The 19,468-nt window shown below is 38.4% G+C and overlaps 1 protein-coding gene and 1 pseudogene across 2 annotated transcripts in view; one reads left to right on the top strand and one right to left on the bottom strand.

The window, feature by feature from the left end:
• The first annotated feature begins 4,104 nt into the window (after nucleotides 1–4,104).
• The window catches only part of LOC101017417 (guanylate-binding protein 7), a 46,358-nt gene continuing 30,994 nt past the window's right edge, over nucleotides 4,105–19,468 (top strand). Inside the window, exons 1-3 of the mRNA XM_003892161.5 lie at nucleotides 4,105–4,280; nucleotides 8,282–8,490; nucleotides 17,246–17,373. Coding sequence (XP_003892210.3) covers nucleotides 4,237–4,280; nucleotides 8,282–8,490; nucleotides 17,246–17,373 — 381 coding nt within the window. The 5' untranslated portion in view covers nucleotides 4,105–4,236. The remainder of the gene's footprint in view (nucleotides 4,281–8,281; nucleotides 8,491–17,245; nucleotides 17,374–19,468) is intronic.
• On the bottom strand, nucleotides 11,450–14,366 carry LOC103881659 (annotated as a pseudogene). Its single transcript, XR_643171.4, has one exon. The product of XR_643171.4 is annotated as an isocitrate dehydrogenase [NAD] subunit alpha, mitochondrial pseudogene (transcript).

Below are 19,468 nucleotides of genomic sequence, written 5' to 3'. Positions count from 1 at the left end.
GCATTAGGGGATCAGAGTTCTTAATTTGGTGACTAGCAGCTTGGGAAGTGGGAAGTACTGATTGTTCAGGTTGGAGATGGAATCATAGGGGATCGAAGTCCATTTTTCTTGCTGGTTTCTGTTCCTGGGTGGGATGGCAGAACTGGTTCAGCCAAATTACTAGTCTGGGTGGTGTGAGCTGCTTGGGCCAGATGACTGGTCTAGGTGGTGTCAACTGATTCATCAAGTATGGGGTCTGTAAAATATTTCAAGTACTTATCTTAGATTTTGCAATAGTGATGTCATCCCAGGAGCAATTTGGGGAGGTTCAGACTCTTGGAGCCAGAGGCTGCATGACTCATAAACTGTAGTTTCTAATCTTGTAGCTAATTTGCTAGTTCTGCAAAGGCAGACTGGTTTCTAGGCAAGAAGGGGTGTTTTCAGGAAAAGGCTGTTCTCAATTTTGTTTCAGAGTCAAACCATGAACTGAATTCCTTCCCAAAGTTAGTTTGGCCTAGGCCCCAAGATGAACAAGGACAGGTTAAAGGTTAAAAGCAAGATGGGATCGGTTAGGTCTGATTTCTTTCACTGTCACAATTTCCTCGGTTATAATTTTGGAAAGGTGATTTCAAAGCAACCTTATACTTTAAGCCCTGTGACTTCACTATTGTATCAATCCTATGTCAACGAAAAACCCTTTGTTCTTAATACAGAAAAAAAAAAAAAAAATGCTTCCTGTGCTAAATCACTAAATCACAAAATGTTTATTTCAAACTAGGGCAATTCACATAGTCATTAACCACCTCGTGCAACTATATCAAACGCCTTTGATTTCTGTCCACATCAAAAGAATAAGATTTTCATTTTAAGTACCCTTTCCTACCTGACTTGCCTTAATATAAATACTTCAATTGTATACAATTAAACACTAATGTATGACAGACTTTGTGTGTAGTCATTTCTTATTAAATACCTGTCTTACAAATAAATGACCAATGGATTACAATACCGAATACCTAGCAGAAAATGATTATTTAAATAAGTGATCTTCTTATTCAACAGGAAAATGACTTTCTTGATGTGTATGTGTTTTCCTGGGATGATAATTTAGTCATTGAAAAAAGTCACAATATGCCGGAAAGTATAAAAATAAAAAATAACTTCTAATCTCACCAATGAGTTAGAAATACTGCTAATTTTACAGTAGATATCCTACTACTAGGCTTTTGTTCTCTGTCATTGATTTCTAGGTTTTTAATAAATAGAATTATTTTATATGTACCATGAATTGAATTAATCAACATATTTAAATTTATCTATAGGTAACAACTTTAGTTCTTCTGGAAATGGGTATGTAGGGAAAGTAGTAAATTTAATTCTTCCATATTGTTGGTGAAATAAAAGTTGTACCGAAAATGTTGTCTCCCCAAAAATTTAGAAAAAATGGAACACTGTTTTATTATTAACAAGAACCAAATACATGCAGATAGGTATTCCACAAATGACTGCAAAATTAGGTTGAAAGTTCACAGTATTTATACATCCTAACACATAAGATCTCTTTATACTGCACTATTTTATTTTTATTTTTGTTGTTTGTTGTTGTTAGTGTTGAGAGGAAGTCTAACTCTGTTGCCAAGGATGGAGTGCAGTGGCGCGATCTGGGCTCACTGCAACTTCCACCTCCCAGGTTGAAATGGTTATCGTGCCTCAGCCTCTCAAGGAGCTGGGATTATAGGCGTGAGCCACCAGACCCAAACCTGTGCGAGCATTTCTTACTTACACATTAAAATTACATATCAAATATATATAAAATGCAGATGTAGTGTCTTTTCTTATTCATGTTTTATAAAATAGTTTTTTGAGGCAGACTCTCACTCTATCACCCAGGCTGAAGTGCAGCGGTGCTATCTTGGCTCACTGCAACCTCTGCCTCCCAGGTTCAAGTGATTTTCCTGCCTCAGCTTCCCTAGTAGCTGGGAGTACAGGCATGTACCACCACAGCCGGCTATTTTTTTTTTTTTTTTTGTATTTTTGTGGAGTCGGGGTTTCACTGTGTTGACCAGGCTGGTCTCAAGCTCCTGACCTCAAGTGATCCGCCCACCTCAGTCTCCCAAAGTGCTGGGATTACAGGTATGAGCCACCTCGCCCAGCATTTACACTGCACTGTTTTTAGCTGGTTTATATAACATGTTTCCTAAGGACCAACGCCATCCTGTTTTCCCATGACAGAACTGACAACATAATTTGCTGTTACATTCAGAACTTTGCTATACCTTCCTTGTATTCTTCATCCTATGCTCACCTTGGAAATGTGGTAGCTATTTGCTTATCTGAAAGAATATTAAAATTTATCTCCCTTGGAAAAAATGGCTACAGACAGGATAGGCATGGGGCTTAAGCTCCCAAAGCGTCAGGAAGCCTGTCTTTCTGGATATTTCCATTTCAAAAGACATGGAGTCCAGACTCTTGAAGACATCTCTGGGTTGTAAAGCTGGCAATGATATTTAACCTCTAGAAAGCTCTCTTTATATTCAAAAGGTTAAAGAAAGGACTCTGGCCCACTAGTCTCCAAAGAAACACTCTAAAAACAAGTTGGGGTCTGGCATGGTGGCTCACGCCTGTAATCCCAACACTTTGGGAGGCCAAGGCAGGTGGATCACCTGAGTTTGGGAGTTTGAGACCAGCCTGACCAACATAGAGAAACCCCATCTCTACTGAAAATACAAAATTAGCCGGGTGTGGTAGCTCATGCCTGTAATCCTAGCTACTCAGGAGGCTGAGGCAGGAGAATCACTTGAACCCGGGAGGTGGATGTTACAGTAAGCCAAGATCGCACTATTGCACTCCAGCCTGGGCAACAAGAGAGAAAATCCATCTCAAAAAACAACAAGTTGGGAAAGTGGAATCTTTTTTTCTTATAAATTTATATACCTTTAAATTATACATAATTCACAAAGATTCAATTTTGCCTAGGGCTATTTTTTGTTTGCCTGATATAAACAATAGATTTTATTGCTTAGAAAAAGCAGGCTCTGTTTTGAAATAACCAGCAATAGCTCTGTTTTGAAATAACCCTGCCTTACTTTCACTTTCAATCTCATCAATATTCACACACACACACACACACACACACACACACATATATACAGGTCTTACTCTCTGCTCTCCATTTCTCTCTCTTTCTTCCCCTTTTCCCACCCTCCTCTCTTTTAGAGACAATATGCCGTAGAGAATCAATGTGATTTTAATCAAATGGATTTTCAAATTTGAACCTCACTCAATTACTTGCTACCTTAGTGTGTAGCTCAATGGCTTTAGTTAGACATATTAATTACCCATTTTCTGATTATTTTTCCCCCTTGGACAATGGGGATAATAAACACCCTTTATCTTGAGGTATTTTTATATTTAAAATGGTGTGTGTAAAGAATACAGCCTAGAATGGAACTGATGAGGAGAAAACATTGTTACTACACACTAAGCAAACACAGAGGTATTTTAATGAAGTGATTGACAGGAAGACTTCTTGGGCCCAAATCTTATTTAGTAGCTCTGTAATTGGAACAAATTATTAAATCTCTCTTTTAACATTGTGGTAAAACTATTCGTGATAAGAATACAATGGGATAATCTATGTAAACAAAATGGGTACTGTCTTCATTATTATTAAATGTTAAGTGCCAAGACCTGAGTTAAGTGCTAATAATTCAAACATGTATAAGACGTGGACATTCCCTCAGAGCACTTACAGTCCTCATTACTAAACGCAAATAATGAGGTCCATTTTAAAAGACTCTAATATTCAAGCGAATTGAACCTAAATAATATTATATTAAGCTTTCTCATTCCTGTACTTCTCAACGTGGCCCACAAACATGAGATGAATGTCATTATTTTAAATGATTCAATGAAGTTTTTTTAAAAAAATAATTGCAAGCTGTCTCTAAGATCTCTTCCAATAATAAAATTGGAAGATTCTGTTTGAGAAATTATGTCAAATCCTCTCACTAGCGCAGCTGTCAGCAATTTCTTTTATCGTTGCTAAATCACGGACTGTCATATTACTCTATTTATTCGCAGAGGTTGCGTTGCTTTTTACATGTATAAATACAGGTCTCTAGAAAGTCTGGAAAGCCCCATGACATTGGAGAGGTAAGATAAAAGTCCAAAGTTCCAGCAAGAAAAAAAGAGGGAGAAAGCAGTGCAGCCAAATTCAGAACTAAAGAGAAGAGAATAAAGACTCGTAACTTTCTCATGGAAGCTGCCTTCTTACCAACTCCGGAGGATCTCTACTCTGGGTAAGACTAGGACTTATAAGGATTTTGCGACTTATAAGGATCCATTAGTTTTCTCTAAGTTGACCATCCCCAAGATACGCTGCAGTTGAGCCAGCTGCAGGATACAAGTCTAGATGAAATCCTGGCCTTAGGTGACTGCATGTACTTTACTGTGCTCTAATTCCTGCTGTGTCAAATTAGGCTTCAGTAGAGGTGGAACAGATATTCAGAGAAGCTAATGTTCTAAGATTGTTATTTCTTTTCTGGCACCATCTTAAATTACCGTTATCTTTAAATATCTGCCTAATAGACTCTGTCACTTTCTTTATTGCCAACATTTATAGCTATAGGTAAATGAAGGTAGGTAACTTGGGAGCTGCAAAAAGAGGCAACACATTATTCTAATCGAGGAGCTTATAACATCTTTGTGCCACCACCTTTTCTGAGCCAATGATTGATTGATTCCTATTTTATGGTAGCATAGTATAAGCTATGGAATTGGACAGACACATACTGTGTTTTCACTCATCTTCCATAGATACCCAATCTTTTTAGTTTCTGGTTTGCCCTTCTTGCTTGCCAGCAGATCCTGTAGGCCATTGCTATAAGAGGAAATGGGTCACGATCACAGAAAAATAAACGGCGTTTTTGCCATCTTCTGTTGAAGTGATGGGAAGACAGATAATTTAATAGAAGTCTCCAGTGGAACAAGTCAGAAGTAACTAACTCTATATGGAAGCAAACCACTCTTTATTATAGGATAAAAATGAAAACTATAGTATCTATCATCTATATTTGCTTGTATCTTAAAGAGATTATATATTTTGTATAATGATCACATAAGTTATAAGGATTGAGACATTCAACTTAAAAACACAAAATTAAAGCATTACTACAAGAAGGCTTTTCACTCCTTTTAACTTTACAAAACTATCAAAATATTTAATGTATCAAGTCCTGGATAAAGATAGCAAGATTACAATTGTGCACATGCTACTCCCTATACGGCAGAGATCAGACAAAAAACAAGCCATGGTTTCTCAAAGAATGTTTCCTGGTGTGACTTCATTACATGAAATAATTAAAAACTATATGCAGACTGATATACATGGAGGTAATAAAGAATCAATCTTAAAATGCAGAGAATTCAAAATCTGGTAACATAATTGAGTCAAAAATCAACAGATAAGTGTCAGGTGCGAGCTATCAGGCTTGCATGAATAACGTGTGAATGCCGATGCACAGTGAAAGGAGAAAGCCATTGGGTAACCTGAGTCCCACAGTCTGACCAGACCCTGCCCACAGAGGGGCCTGGAAGAAATCAGGACCAAGGATGGGTTAGAATGGTATCTATGTTTCAAAATATGCAGATATGTATGACACAATGTTCCCTAGATGAAAATTACTATTACTATACACATGAGCTCAGCGAGCTCAGCTTTGCTCAATCCAAAGATCTAAATGTGAACGTAAAAAGCTTCCAAAGGAAATTTTGTAATTAAGTCAGAAGAGTAAGCGGGGCACCTCGGAAAAATTCCATTTTCTGGAAAATGACATACAAGATGAGCTGGTGGGAATGCAGCCTTGTACAACCTTCTGTAGAGGAACTTGGCAATATCTACAAAATTATATACTCTCATCTTTTGACCAAGCAATCCTGTTGGTAGGAATCTATCCTGAAATTACTCCTGTAACAATATAAAAATACACATTGCATAAAGTTACAGAGTTATTCATTGCAGCATTGTTTGTAATTGCAAAATATTTGAGACAATCTAAATGCCCATACATTGAAGAGTGATTGAATAAACTGGGGTATAATCCACATAAAGGAGTAGATACATGTTAAAAGGATTTTAAAGGCTTTCTATGAACAGATGTGGAGGGATTTCCAAATTTCTATAGGATATGATCTCCGTGTTAGAAAATGTGAAAAAGAAAATATGTACATTCTCGTTTGTGAAAAGAAAATCCAAGAAGGGTAAACCAGAAACTAACAAGATTGGGTATTATGGAAGATGGGTTGGAATGTGGTAGAAAGAATAGAAGACCAGTGCAATGGGAGTGGAGTGGTAAGAGGAAGGAAAAGTGACACTTCTCTGACTGTAACTTTTTGAACAGCTCTGAATTTAAGAACCATGTTGTCTCACAAACTCAAAAAATAAATCATACTTAAAATCAACCAAGAGACCAAGATGTGAGGGAGGCCAAAATGAAACAGAAACAGTAACAAATGTAACTAACTGTTTTACAAACGAATAATTTAATCATACTGAAGAAGGTGAAGGACAAAACTAACCTAAGCAACTTTGAAGTGCAATGTTTTGAGTGTGTATATAAGGCTAAAGACCAAAAGAACTGTACGCTAATAATTTTCTGTAGTAAGTAAATTTATTTTTCCACAGATTTATTATCAATTTTGATACTACTATATGAATATACTAGGATTGAGCAAGGAAACAAATGTATTACCTATTAGGAGACCAAAGTCTAGCTTATTTAGAGAAAATAGTTTAAAAAGGAAAGTCAAAAGCTTGAATGAGCTCAGATGTGTTGGATTGGAACTGGAAATATCAACAGAATCTCAAGCTTTATTACAGAAATGTACAAATAAAAATAAATATAGATGTGTGCTAGTATACATACATATATTTCTCAAATTTGCCCCTGAGTGGGTCTAGAAATAATTAACACACCTAGAGAGATATCTTGGTGTCAAAATACCATTATCCAATGAAAGAAACCATGGATACTGGGAGAAAGGGTGGATTCTAGGGATAAAGCAGGAAAAATGCAGATGTGTTTTCTAGAATACGTTGTGGAGCCAAAAAGAAAAGAAGCACTGAAAATATGATGGAAGCATGTGAAAAAAGAAAAAAGAAAAAAAAAGGATCCAGCTTGAAGAAGCTCTCAATGACGAAATCTAGGACAAGTTGAGTAACAAAATAAATATTGATTGTAAAGTATTGAAACCCTCAGAGTAAAACTAATATCTCTGAGTCTGCATTGATACAAGTAAATGATTAAATGAGCAAACAAAATAAATAAAGAAGGAACAGCCCTTGCTCATGGTAGAACTCCAGTTAATAAATATAGAAAGAATGACTATAATAAAAAATCTATTTAGTCAAACACTACAAAAAGAATCATCAATAAAAACTAAAAGTAGTGGCTGAAAAAACAACAACAACAACAACAACAAAGTATGATGAGATTGTATTTGCATAGTCTCCAAACTGTTTCTCAAAATGGAAATGTTTTAGTGACAAAGTGGCACAAAACTCTTTACAGTGGAGAAATCTGAAATCTGGCAGCAAGCACTTTAAACAAGTGATCAAAGTGAAGGTCGCAGCACCAGAAAAAGTCATGTCAACATCATGAATCTCTTAATACAAGACACTGAAAATGGCAGAACATCACTTCTGTGACATTTGCAAAAAAAAAATGCATAACTTCAATCAATGAGGAAACATCAGAAAACTCCAAAGTGAAGGATATTCCTCAAAATCAAAGGCCAGTACTATTCTAAAATGTCAAAGACATGAAAGACAAAAAAAGAATAAGGAACTATCAAAGATGCAAGAAAACTACAGAAACATAATGACTAAATGCAATGAGAGATCCTGGATTGGATGGTGAAGCAGAAGGACATTAGTGGGAAACTGGTGAAATGTCACTAAGGAGTGTAAATTAGTTATCATTGTATCAATGTTAAAATCCTGGTTTCAGTAATTGCTCTATGGTTATGTAAAATACTAACATTAGGGGAAGCCAGGGAAATGGTATATGGGCACTCTTCATACCTATCATGCATCTTTTCTATAAGTCTGTTTCAAAATTAAGTTATTTTAAAAGGCAATCAGTGACCCAGTCCATAGGGCAGCCTTAAAGGGCCACAGGTCTTCTTAGAAATGCACAAGAAACAATGTTCAAGAATAATAAACAAAAATTTATGCCCTATTGTAGAATTCAGCTCAATTGACTGACCGGACGTTACTTTCTGCTTCATTTTTTCCTTGCAGACAAAGGAACGGTCCAAACATGGCATCAGAGATCCACATGCCAGGCCCAGTATGCCTCATTGAAAACACTAAAGGGCATCTGGTGGTGAATCCAGAAGCTCTGGAGATCCTGTCTGCCATAACACAGCCTGTAGCAGTGGTGGCAATTGTGGGCCTCTACCGCACAGGCAAATCCTACCTGATGAACAAGCTGGTTGGGAAGAACAAAGGTGAGTGGCACCAGCAAAGCATGGATGAGCCCCATCTGTCCAGTTACACAGTCAGTATCCAGTTTGAAGATGAGATGAAAGAAAGTTAGTGTTGGAGATAAATATTAATAGCTAACTTTGAATTCATCGGCTAACTCTTTGCATTCACTCTGGAGGATTGGAGTCAACTGACTCTTCCCACTTTGCCTTTATCTTCACATTTCATATATAAATAAGGTATTAATAAAAAATTAAATAATAATGCATTATTAAATATTTACTAAAATATTTATGTAGTAAGTTTCCACAGAACTTTAAGATAAAATGAATGTTTCAATACATATTGGATATTCTAATTTCTCTATTTTTTGTAATTAAGGTCACTATTGGTTATAATTTCTCTCTTTTACATGAGGCTGTAGTGTCAGGAACTCAGTGTGGCTTATACAGCACCAAGCTACCAGTTAGAAGCCTGATGTTAAAGTGTAGTTTGTATGTCTTTCTAACTAAGCCAATCAGTTACTATTTCTACTCTTCATTTTCATCATTCAGGAAATGAATGATTTGACTACCATATCTTGAGTTCCTCTGTCAACTCAAAATAACAACAGATAGTCACTCTCCAAAGAAATGAATATATTCAGGAATAAGTAGGGGATTTGTAAATTCTGGAAATGCATATAACAAATCATAAGTTCGTCTGGAAATGTTAAGGCAGTGAGAAACTTCTAAAGACAAAAAGGAGACATATATGCCAGTTAATGTAAAATGAAAGTTCACTGGTTTACAGGATCATATTGCAGGTGAGGACATGTGCATTGGCTGCTGCTTGAGAGAGTTTTATGGAGAGAACCCTGACTGCAGAGACCCTGATGGCAGCAAGTAAGGCCACTTGCAAGATTGTGGTTAGGACTGGCTATTACTGGAAGTACAGAAGTAGCCTTTGTTGCAAGGTTGTAGTTTGGCAATGTCCTAATGGCAATTTCCACCACAAGAAAGTATACATGAAAGCCCTTCCTTCATGAACTCCTGACTCCATTTTGTTAGGGTTTGGCATAAGTGACTCCATTTTGCTTCTGACAACTTTTGCAGTTCCCCGTTTGATCAAGATCTTTCTCTGAAAGCATCTCTGATCAATCATCCTGTAGTTATGCATTATGTGTTCCTCAGTGCTTGGATGCACTTGATTTGGTTGGTTTGTTCCCAAGTCGGTCCCAAGTGATTGGTGACTGGGAGTCAGTTTCAAAACACTTTTAGCCACATTTGAGCAACAAGGATGTTTGGAAGGAGTGGGTTTCAGGCTAATTCTCCCTGGAATTCATTATGAAGTCAATTTTTTCAATTCAACATTTTTGGCATATCCTTTAAGTGCTAAGCCAGCATTATTATCTTAGGAGTGTCCTTTCTGCAGAAGTCAGACAGGTAACAGGTACAAAGCTTAAAGAAAATAATGCAAAGCAAAACCAACAGGAGCATAACAAATTCATTTTGGACGATGGTTCTGAACCAAGAGCTCAATTAAACAAATTAAAAGACCATGTGGGACTGGGTAAGATTTGTTATAGGCATTGAGTCTTTTACATAGTTTGGTTAGTGATTCTATATTTAGTATCTGATGACTTGGTTAAATTAAAGCCAAGAGTGCTAACTCTGTAAAAGGGATCACTGGTACAATTTGAACAAAAAATTGTGTTAAGAATATTGCCAAAGTTATTCACTACATGGAAGAAAGCATCTCTTAGATCATGTAAAGATTTGGGATTGGCATGACAGATCCAACATTCCATCAGGTACCCACAGAAGCTGATGATTATGAAATTATAACTATGGCATTATCCTGTCAAATGAAAAGAAGGCACAAGCAAAGAAAATTTAAGAAGGATAATAGTCTCATTTTTGTAAGTATTGTTCTATCATTCTTAGAAAAAGCGGTCCATGGCATGAAACCATTAACTTCTCATACTGGTTTACACACTAAATGTCTTTGGGTATGGCATTGAGTGGTTTGGTGAACTTTCTGTGTGGCCCAAACATGAGACATGAGACTCATCCCTTAAAATTTACATTGAGTTGTGTAGCTTTAGTGTATAGAGCTTCAGGAACAGAGCAGATTTTTATTTTAGCAATTCCAGGCCAGAAAATTGGGTTGGACAAACCTAGAAGAATTGAAAATTTAGTCCAGGTTGTAGATAAATAATAATAAACTCAAAAGTAATGCATAGGGCTGCAATCTAATAACAGATGAAGTATAGTTTTCCTTTCTTAATCATAAATTTTCTCCTCTAGTCATTCCAGTTTTTACCAAGATAAGGCTTGTTTGCAGAATAAATTTAACCTCATCAAACAAAGCCTGATTATTTATACAAGTACAGCAAGAATAGTCAAGAGACTCTTTTACGTTTGCTTTGTTGACCCTTTAAGCCAATTAAATAGAGCCCTTTCACATATCTTGTAAGCCAATTAAATAGAGCTCTTTCACATATCTTGGAAGAAAATTATTACATACACAAAACATGCAAACATAAATACACACACAAGCAAAGATCACAGGGTTTTCCACTTTAAAAAATTTAGTCATAACACTGTAAAACATAGAGATTCAAACTCATTTGTTTGTAAAAGGACAGCTAAATCCAAACTATTTTTCTGAAAAAATAGAATAAGTTAAGGTTACTTGCTCAAATGGCTAACCTTTGAGATTTTTCATTTGCCTTTAACTCTTAATTAATTCTGTGGAGGCTGTGGACTAAATTTGGGGTAAACTGCAGTTTTCACAACAGTTTGAATTTTTTTATTATTATTTTTTAAATTTGAGGCTGAGTTTCGCTCTTGTTGCCCAGGCTGGAATGCAATGGCGCGATCTCGGCTCACCGCAACCTCCGCCTCCCGGGTTCAAGCAATTCTCCTGCCTGGGATTACAGGAGCCCGCCACCATGCCCGGCTAATTTTTTTGTGTGTTTTTTAGTAGAGACGGAGTTTCTCCATGTTGGTCAGGCTCCCCTTGAACTCCTGAACTCAGGTGATCCGCCCGCCTCAGCCTCCCAAAATGCTGGGATTACAGGTGTGAGCCACCACGCAATGTTATGCAAGGGCCAAGGGAGGCCATGAGTTGTCTTTGGTTGTGGGGCCAGAGGGTAACTGTTCATGAAAATAGTGAGTGTATGAAGATTAAGAAAATCATGCTGCAGTGGAGGATAAGGGAGAGGAAGGCAGGAAAGGAAAGGAGATGCCTGAGGGTCAAAAGCTGAGCCCAAGTCTAAGCCGAAGCTCAAGCCCCGGCATGGCACAATTTTGCGAATTAACTCAGGCTGAGTTGCCTGCAATCTTTGGAATGTCGTCTTATACTGATAATGCTGAGGCAGAGGGCAGTAATTGGTGCTTTGGGATAGGAGAAGGGGCAGTTGCTGAAACACAAACTTAATAGTCAGCATCCCGAGTTCCTCAATTGCAGCCAAAATAACATGTGTTCAGACCTTTGGGCAGTATCACCCCCAGAACTACCAGCTGTAGTGTGGTCCATTCCCAGACAGCAACATGCAAGAATAAGTTTACAATACACTCAGCCCTTCTGGCTTAAAATCAGGGGCTCAGGGGCTCAGAGGCTGTGACAACTCATGATGCTGAAAATGCCTCCAATGAAAATGAAGTACTAGCTCTCTGCTTCATTAAAAGCTCTTGGAAAGAATATTAAATCTCGAGACAGCAAAATAATTGAATGCACAATACATTTTTCGTGTCTTTGTATCCAATATATTACCTTTGTCTTATTAAAAAAAATATATCTCTCGTTATATATTTCTTGGATGTGAAGTTTTTATTCATACTCTAATTTCTGTGAAGGACAAATCTGTCTCTATTTTCCATTTCATTTAGAAATATACCACATTCACTCTTTTTGATGTGAACTTTCCCAGGAAATTTCTCTTGTGCCCATTTAGTTTTATAAGAGTGTCATTTTGTGCTATTACATCAATATCCTGTTTTATTTCCATTATGTTTTTCAAAAACCAAAGAAAACAAGGTTTTTCTTAAAAAGTTTGACATTTTCTCTTGTTAATTCTGTATCCTGATATTTACAGCTGAAGATAAACTATTTTAACTTAAGTGTAAGATGGTTTAGAATAGCAAATGATACAGTCCACTCAGAGTTTACAAAAAAAAACATTTACCAGGTAGACACTTAATAAACAAAATAAGCACTTGAAGAAAATTCTTTGAAAACAGACCTAGGGACATCCACCTGCATGCATCTTTTGCACAGATTTTGTTAAGAAAAGGCCAGATCTAAAAATGTATTGTCAAGAAACAAGTAAACCAAAGCATACATCCCTAGGTATTCTAAACAGAGGTTTATGTGGGGTCCATTTAGAGTGACTGATGCAAATACCAGTTGTAGAAACGTTAATCTAAATCTTTACTCGGCGACAGATTTCCTCTGTGAAGTCTGAGCATTTTGCATTGCCTTCCAAATCTTTTGTCAAGCTCTTTCCATCTTTAATTGTAGCAAAACACGCGGCCTCAATTCTTGCAGCATGGTCAAAAAGTCCTATGAGGCGCAACATCATCACAGGACTGAGCAGGAGGGCTCTGGGATTTGCCATGTCCTTGCCTGCAATGTCCTTGCCTGCAATGTCTATAGCCGTCCCATGAATCGACTCAAAAATTGCAACCCCATTGGCTCCAATGTTGCCACTTGGCGTCACACCAAGACCTCCGATCAATCCTGCCCACAGGTCACTAAGGATGTCTCCATACAAATTTGGCATAACAAGAACATCAAATTGGGAAGGATCTTGTACCATATTCAGACATACTGTATCAAGGTACATCTCATTAAATTTAATATCTTTACAGTTTTCTGCAACTTCCCTGCATTTTTGTAGAAAAAGCTCGTCTAACATCCGCATGATGTTGGCTTTGTGCACCGCCGTGACGTTCCGGTGGTTGTTCCGGGCATACTCAAAGGCAAACTCAGCAATCGGCTTGCTCGCCCCCTCCGTAATGAGCTTGATACTCTGCACAGCTCCATCAATGATCACATGCTCAATTCCACTGTATTCTCCTTCTGCGTTCTCTCGAATGGTCACAATATTTACATCGGTGTAAGGGGTTTTATAGCCTTCGATAGAGACACATGGTCGGACATTTGTGTAAAGGTCAAATGTTTTGCGCAGCGGTAAATTCATAGATGGGCGACTGGCTGCTATTGGGGTCTTCAAAGGGCCTTTCAAGCCCATCTTGTTCTTATCCATGGACTCTTAACCTCCGAAGGGATCATCCACTTTCCTCTGGGTCCTTGAATGGCAGTGACCTTTCACCCCTCCCACTGAATAGGTGCTTAGGCAGCATCAAAAATCTTCATAACTGCAGCTGAAGTTTCTGGGCCAATACCATCTCCTGGAATTAAAGTCACTGGCTGAACAACATCAGTAAAACCTCTGGCCACCTGTTTTGGGTTGTGGAATACACCCAACCGCAGAGAGACCTTGGAGATCCATCCGGGCCCAGCCATCGCTTCCCCTCCTGGCTCCACAGAGACCCACCCCTTCCAATTTTAAATGCTCTTCTTAAAATGCAGTTCTTGAAAGTTCATCTGGAATGTTCCACATAATGGCCATTGTAATTCTAAATTACTTTTGGTGTAATTTCCCATCAATTGAGAAGTGTGCATGAGATGGATCATAAATACAGCTGGCCAGAGTCCCAGAAGAAAGATTATTCTGGCATGCCTTTAAATTTGGGTATCTTATTTTGTTTCTCATTAATCTCTGAAGAGAAAAAAATAAAATCCTATGAATCTGGTTGGGAATGTCAGAAGTTTGGACTGGTGTTTTGTTTTACAATGTACCCGGTCCAGGGTATTTGTTTTAGTTGGTGGACAATCATTGCCTTTGTTGTCCAACCCATGACCACATTTGCCCTGTTGTATGGAAATTTTCTTAAGTGTGGCAGATGCTCTAATGGTAACCTTGCCTATCCATGGCCCGTTTACCTTCACACAAAATACTTCATCTTCAGAGACTGGAGTCCCTCATTAATGATGGCACTGCCTTAACTGGTTTAAATTGGTCAACCCATGCCTACTGTTTGGTACATTTATTTTTGCTCTTGGCAGATGTTCAGAAGTAAGAAAATACTCAATTCACCAAAATTTTAAATCAGGCAGGCAGACTAAACAAAATATTAAACCAGGCATGCAGAGGTAAAAAAAAAAAAAAAAAAAAAGTACTCACCAGAAGGACAATGTTCTTTTCTCATGAAGGGCTTGCCAGAAAAGACAAAGTTGTTTTTAGGCTAAGAAGGGATTCAAGGCTTTTTATTGAGGTAACCTTATCCAAATAAGATCCTGAACCAGACAAAAAGAAGGGATTTTAACCCAAGGGGAGACTCAACACAGTAGAAAAGGTCAGATGTGGAAACGAACAGATCAAAGGGCTCAACAAGGGAATACCACTCATGGTTTCAGGGGCTGCTGATCATTCCAAGATGAGCTCACTTTAGATCCTACTTCTGATGCCAGATTATGTCAGGCTAAAGTAACAACAGAGAAAGTAGCTCTCCAAAGGAATGAGTTTATTTAAGAATGAGCAGGGGACCATACGAATACCAATTCAGGTGTGCACACTCTAATAAATCATAGTTTGGTTGAGACAGTGGGAAACTTTAAAGATAAAAAGGAGAAGTACACGCATGGTGTTTTGAAACAAAAGTTTATTTGTTTACAGGAGCTTACTCACAGGACTTAATATGTGTACTGGCTGTTGCTAAGAGAGAGTCTTCACAGAAGGGACCCTGATTGCAGGGACTCTGATTGCAAGTTAGACCACTTGAAGTTTACAGTTAAGACTGGCTATTACTGGAAAGATGTCCTCAGAACATTAGCCTTTGTTGCGAGGTTGTGGATTGGCAACATCTTCAGTGGCAGTTCCCATCACAGGAAAGTGTGCACAAGAGCTTTTCCTTCATGGTCTGCTGACTTCATTGCATTCAAGTCTGGCATTTTGATGCTGACAACTTTCACACTTTCAGCCTTTAAAATTCTAGAACTCTTTTACTAGTCCGAGGTATAACTTTTTAATTCCTGCAGTATTCTCATACCTCATGGATTTTCTTAAATATTTTGCTGATTTTTGTCATCATCCATCTGAAACACTTCAGTGGGTTCCATTACTAACAAATCTGGTCTACTTGGCTACATACTCAGGAGTTCAAATCACAGATTCCTCAACTAAATTTCAAGATTTTATTCTCACTACTCCACTCTTGGAAACCATTTCAACAGACCATACTAGAGTGGATGCTTTATACTGTCCTTTCCATGTCAGAATCTCCTCCATTTGGATATCCTTCTGTTCAGGTGGCACCCGCATAAGGAAAAAGAGTCACTACATGAAGATGAGCCCAGCACTTGGACCTCTTGTCTCAGCCCTCTCCTTAATTTTACTTATGAATGCATGCTTTTTTCTTCCTCTTGAGCATTGCATAAAAATACACAGGTGTCTTAGTCTGTGTCTGCCACTAGGACAAAATACATTACACAGGGTAATTTATAAATAATAAAAACTAATTTCTCACAGATCTGGAGGTTGGGAAGTCCAAGATTAAGGCACAAGGCGATTCAATGTCTAGTGAGGGCTTGTTACTCACAGAGGGGGTTTCCCATTGTCCCCAAATGGCAAAAGGGGCAGAAGGAACAATCAAATTCTCTCAAGGTCTTTATATATATATATACACTTTAAGTCCAGGGATATATGTGCAGAACGTGCAGGTTTGTTACATAGGTATACACGTGCCATGGTGATTTGCTGCACCCATCAACCTGTCATCTACATTAGGCATTTCTTCTAATGCTATCCCTCCCCTAGCCCCCATCCCCCAACAGGACCCGGCGTGTGATGTTCCCCTCCCTGTGTCCATGTGTTCCCATTTTTTGACCCCCACTTGTGAGTGAGAACATGTGGTGTTTGGTTTTCTGTTCCTGTGTTAGTTTGCTGAGAATGATGATTTCCAGCTTCATCCGTGTCCCTGCAAAGGACGTGAACTCATCCCTCAAGGCCTTTTATAAGGGCATTAACTTTATTACTGAGGACATGACCTTTCATGACTTAATCACTTCTGACTTCTTTTTTATTTTGAGACGGAGTCTCACTCTGTTGCCAGGCTGGAGTGCAGTGACGCAATCTCGGCTCACTGCAATCTCTCCGCCTCCTGGGTTCAAGTGATTTCCTGGCCTCAGCCTCCCAAGTAGCTGGGACTACAGGTGCGTACCACCATGCCCAGCTAATTTTCTGTATTTTAGTAGAGACAAACTTTCACCATGTTGGCCAGGATGGTCTCTATCTCCTGACCTCATGATTTATCTGCCTCGAACTCCCAAAGTGTTGGGATTACAGGTGTGAGCCATTGCACCCATCCCACTTCTGACTTCTTAATATCATCATCTTGGGGTTTGGTTTCGGATTTCACTGAAGTTCCAACGTATGAATGGGGGATTGGAGGGATTAACGTTCAGACCATAGTAACAGGGTAATAGAGTTTACATTAATTCTGTAATATAACTTATTTGAGCCTATGCTTAGATATGAAGTGAATAGGGGACCCAAGTACCTTCTGAGAAAGTCATTTATATGAATAAAGATTTGATTGATTTCTTTGCGAAATGGAAGCAACCCATTTCCCCTGCCGGAAACTTACATTCCTATACATTTAACCGGTTTAGGCCTTGTCTGCCTGGATTCTGCTGTCACTATATGTTGTTTCTCCTCTTCCCTTGAAGGCTTCCCTCTGGGCTGCACAGTGAAGTCTGAAACCAAAGGCATCTGGATGTGGTGTGTGCCCCACCCCTCTAAGTCAAACCACACCCTGGTCCTTCTGGACACGGAGGGCCTGGGTGATATGGAAAAGGTAAGACAGAGCCATAGAGAAATCTTCTTTACCCTTTGATTCTCTTTTTATGTTTTTATGCATAATATCAATCCAACTTCTCTGGCCTATTCCTGAATCACAAATCTGATTATGGAAACAAAGCTAAATTTCATTTCTGGGAACTTACTTTCTGGGTAAGCTCAAATATTTTGAAGTATTAGTGATAGATCTTCTTATTTTTAACAGTTGGATGAATCATAAAATTTAATAAATACTTACTGCATAGCAGAAGTCTAGGGCTGTGTGCTAAATACAGAATCCTGAATTTCAAAGCTCTATGCTAATCAGTGAACCAGGTAAATGCTCAGAGCCTAGTGGCGAAGACAACATTGTGATCATTTAGAGTGCTTAGATGCTGGAAGTGAGGGCCTAACCCAATGATACAATTTAGGAGAAAGCTACCTGGAAGACGCTGTAACCAGTGGGATTAATGGGTGCTACTAGTTAAGGTGTGTGGGGTTCGTAGGCTTGAAGGTAGAAATCAGGAAAATAGAGTTTCACTGAAATAATCTATTTTTAAATGCATAGAAAAGCACCAGCTAGCCTGGCGCGGTGGCTCACGCCTGTAATCCTAGCACTTGGGGAGGCCGAGGCGGGTGGATCATCTGAGGTCAGAAGTTCGAGACCAGCCTGGGCAACATGGTAAAACCTTATCACTACTAAAAATGCAAAAATTAGCCCAGCGTGGAGGCGGGTGCCTGTAATCCCACCTATTCAGGAAGCTGAGGCAGGAGAATCGCTTGGACCAGGGAGGTGGAGTTTGCAGTGAACTGAGATCACGTCACTGCACTCCAGCCTGAGTGACAGAATGAGACTCAGTCTCAAAAAAAAAAAAAAAAAAAAAGAAAAGAAAAGAAAAAAGAAAAAGAAAAGAAAAGCACCAGCAATACCAGGAACATTTGTAAAAGTTTTTGCCCAATTTACAGGGGCAGGCAATGTAATCATCACTGACTTCTAGAAGAGCATGAGCTAGCCCCACACAAAAATTTGCAAATTGGATAATTCTAGATAATTTTGCTTTATAGTATTAGGTGCTGTCTTTTCCTTTATTTATATTAGTCTGAGTATAAACTGAAAATAGAGTTAGTCAGAAACGACAGAGGGATGTTACCACTGACCCCACATATACAATATTATGAAAACCTCCATGCACATAAATTAGACAATCAATACAAAATAGACAAATTTGTTGACAAATACACCCTCTCAAGACTTAACTAGGAAGAAATTGAATCCCTGAACAGACAAATGATGAACTCTGAAATTGAGGCATTAATAAATAGCCTACCTACCAAAAAAAAAAAAAACAAAAAACAAAAAAACAACCCCGAAACAGATGGATTAATAGCTGAATTTACCAGATGTACAAAGAAAAGCTGGTAGCATTCTTACTGAAAATATTCCAAAGAATTGAGGAGGAGGCACTCCTCCCTAACTCATTCTATGGGGCCAGCATCATCCTGATACCAAAACCTGGAGAGATACAACAAAAGAAGAAAACTTCAGGCCGATATCCTTGATGAACATCACCGCAAAAATGCTCAACAAAATACAGGCAAACTAAATCCGGCAACACATCAAAAAGCTTATCCACCATGACCAAGTAGGCTTTATCCCTGGAATGCAAGAATGGATCAAGATATGCAAGTCAATAAATGTGATTCATCCCATAACAGAAATAAAGACAAAAACTACACAATTATCTCAATAGATACAGAAAATGTTTTCAATAAAATTCAAAGTCCATTCATGGTAAAAACTCTCAATAAACTAGGTATTGGAAGAACATAGCTCAAAATGATAAGAGCCATATGTGACAAACCCACAGTCAACATATACTAAATGGGCAAAAGCTGGAAGCATTCCTATTGAAAACCAGCGCAAGACAAGGATGCCCCCTTTCACCACTCCTGTTCAACATAGTATTGTAAGCCTTGGCCAGGACAATCAGGCAAGAGAAAGAAATAAAGGGCATCCAAATAGGAAAAGAGGAAGTCAAACTATCCCTGTTTGCCAACGACATGATTTTAAGTCTAGAAAACCCCATAGTCCCAGCCCAAAAGCTCCTTAAGCT

This window comes from Papio anubis, chromosome 1, assembly GCF_008728515.1.
Source record: "Papio anubis isolate 15944 chromosome 1, Panubis1.0, whole genome shotgun sequence".
In the NCBI taxonomy this organism is placed as follows: domain Eukaryota; kingdom Metazoa; phylum Chordata; class Mammalia; order Primates; family Cercopithecidae; genus Papio; species Papio anubis.
Note: the sequence above shows the minus strand (reverse complement) of the source record. Positions and strands in the feature narration are given on the sequence as shown.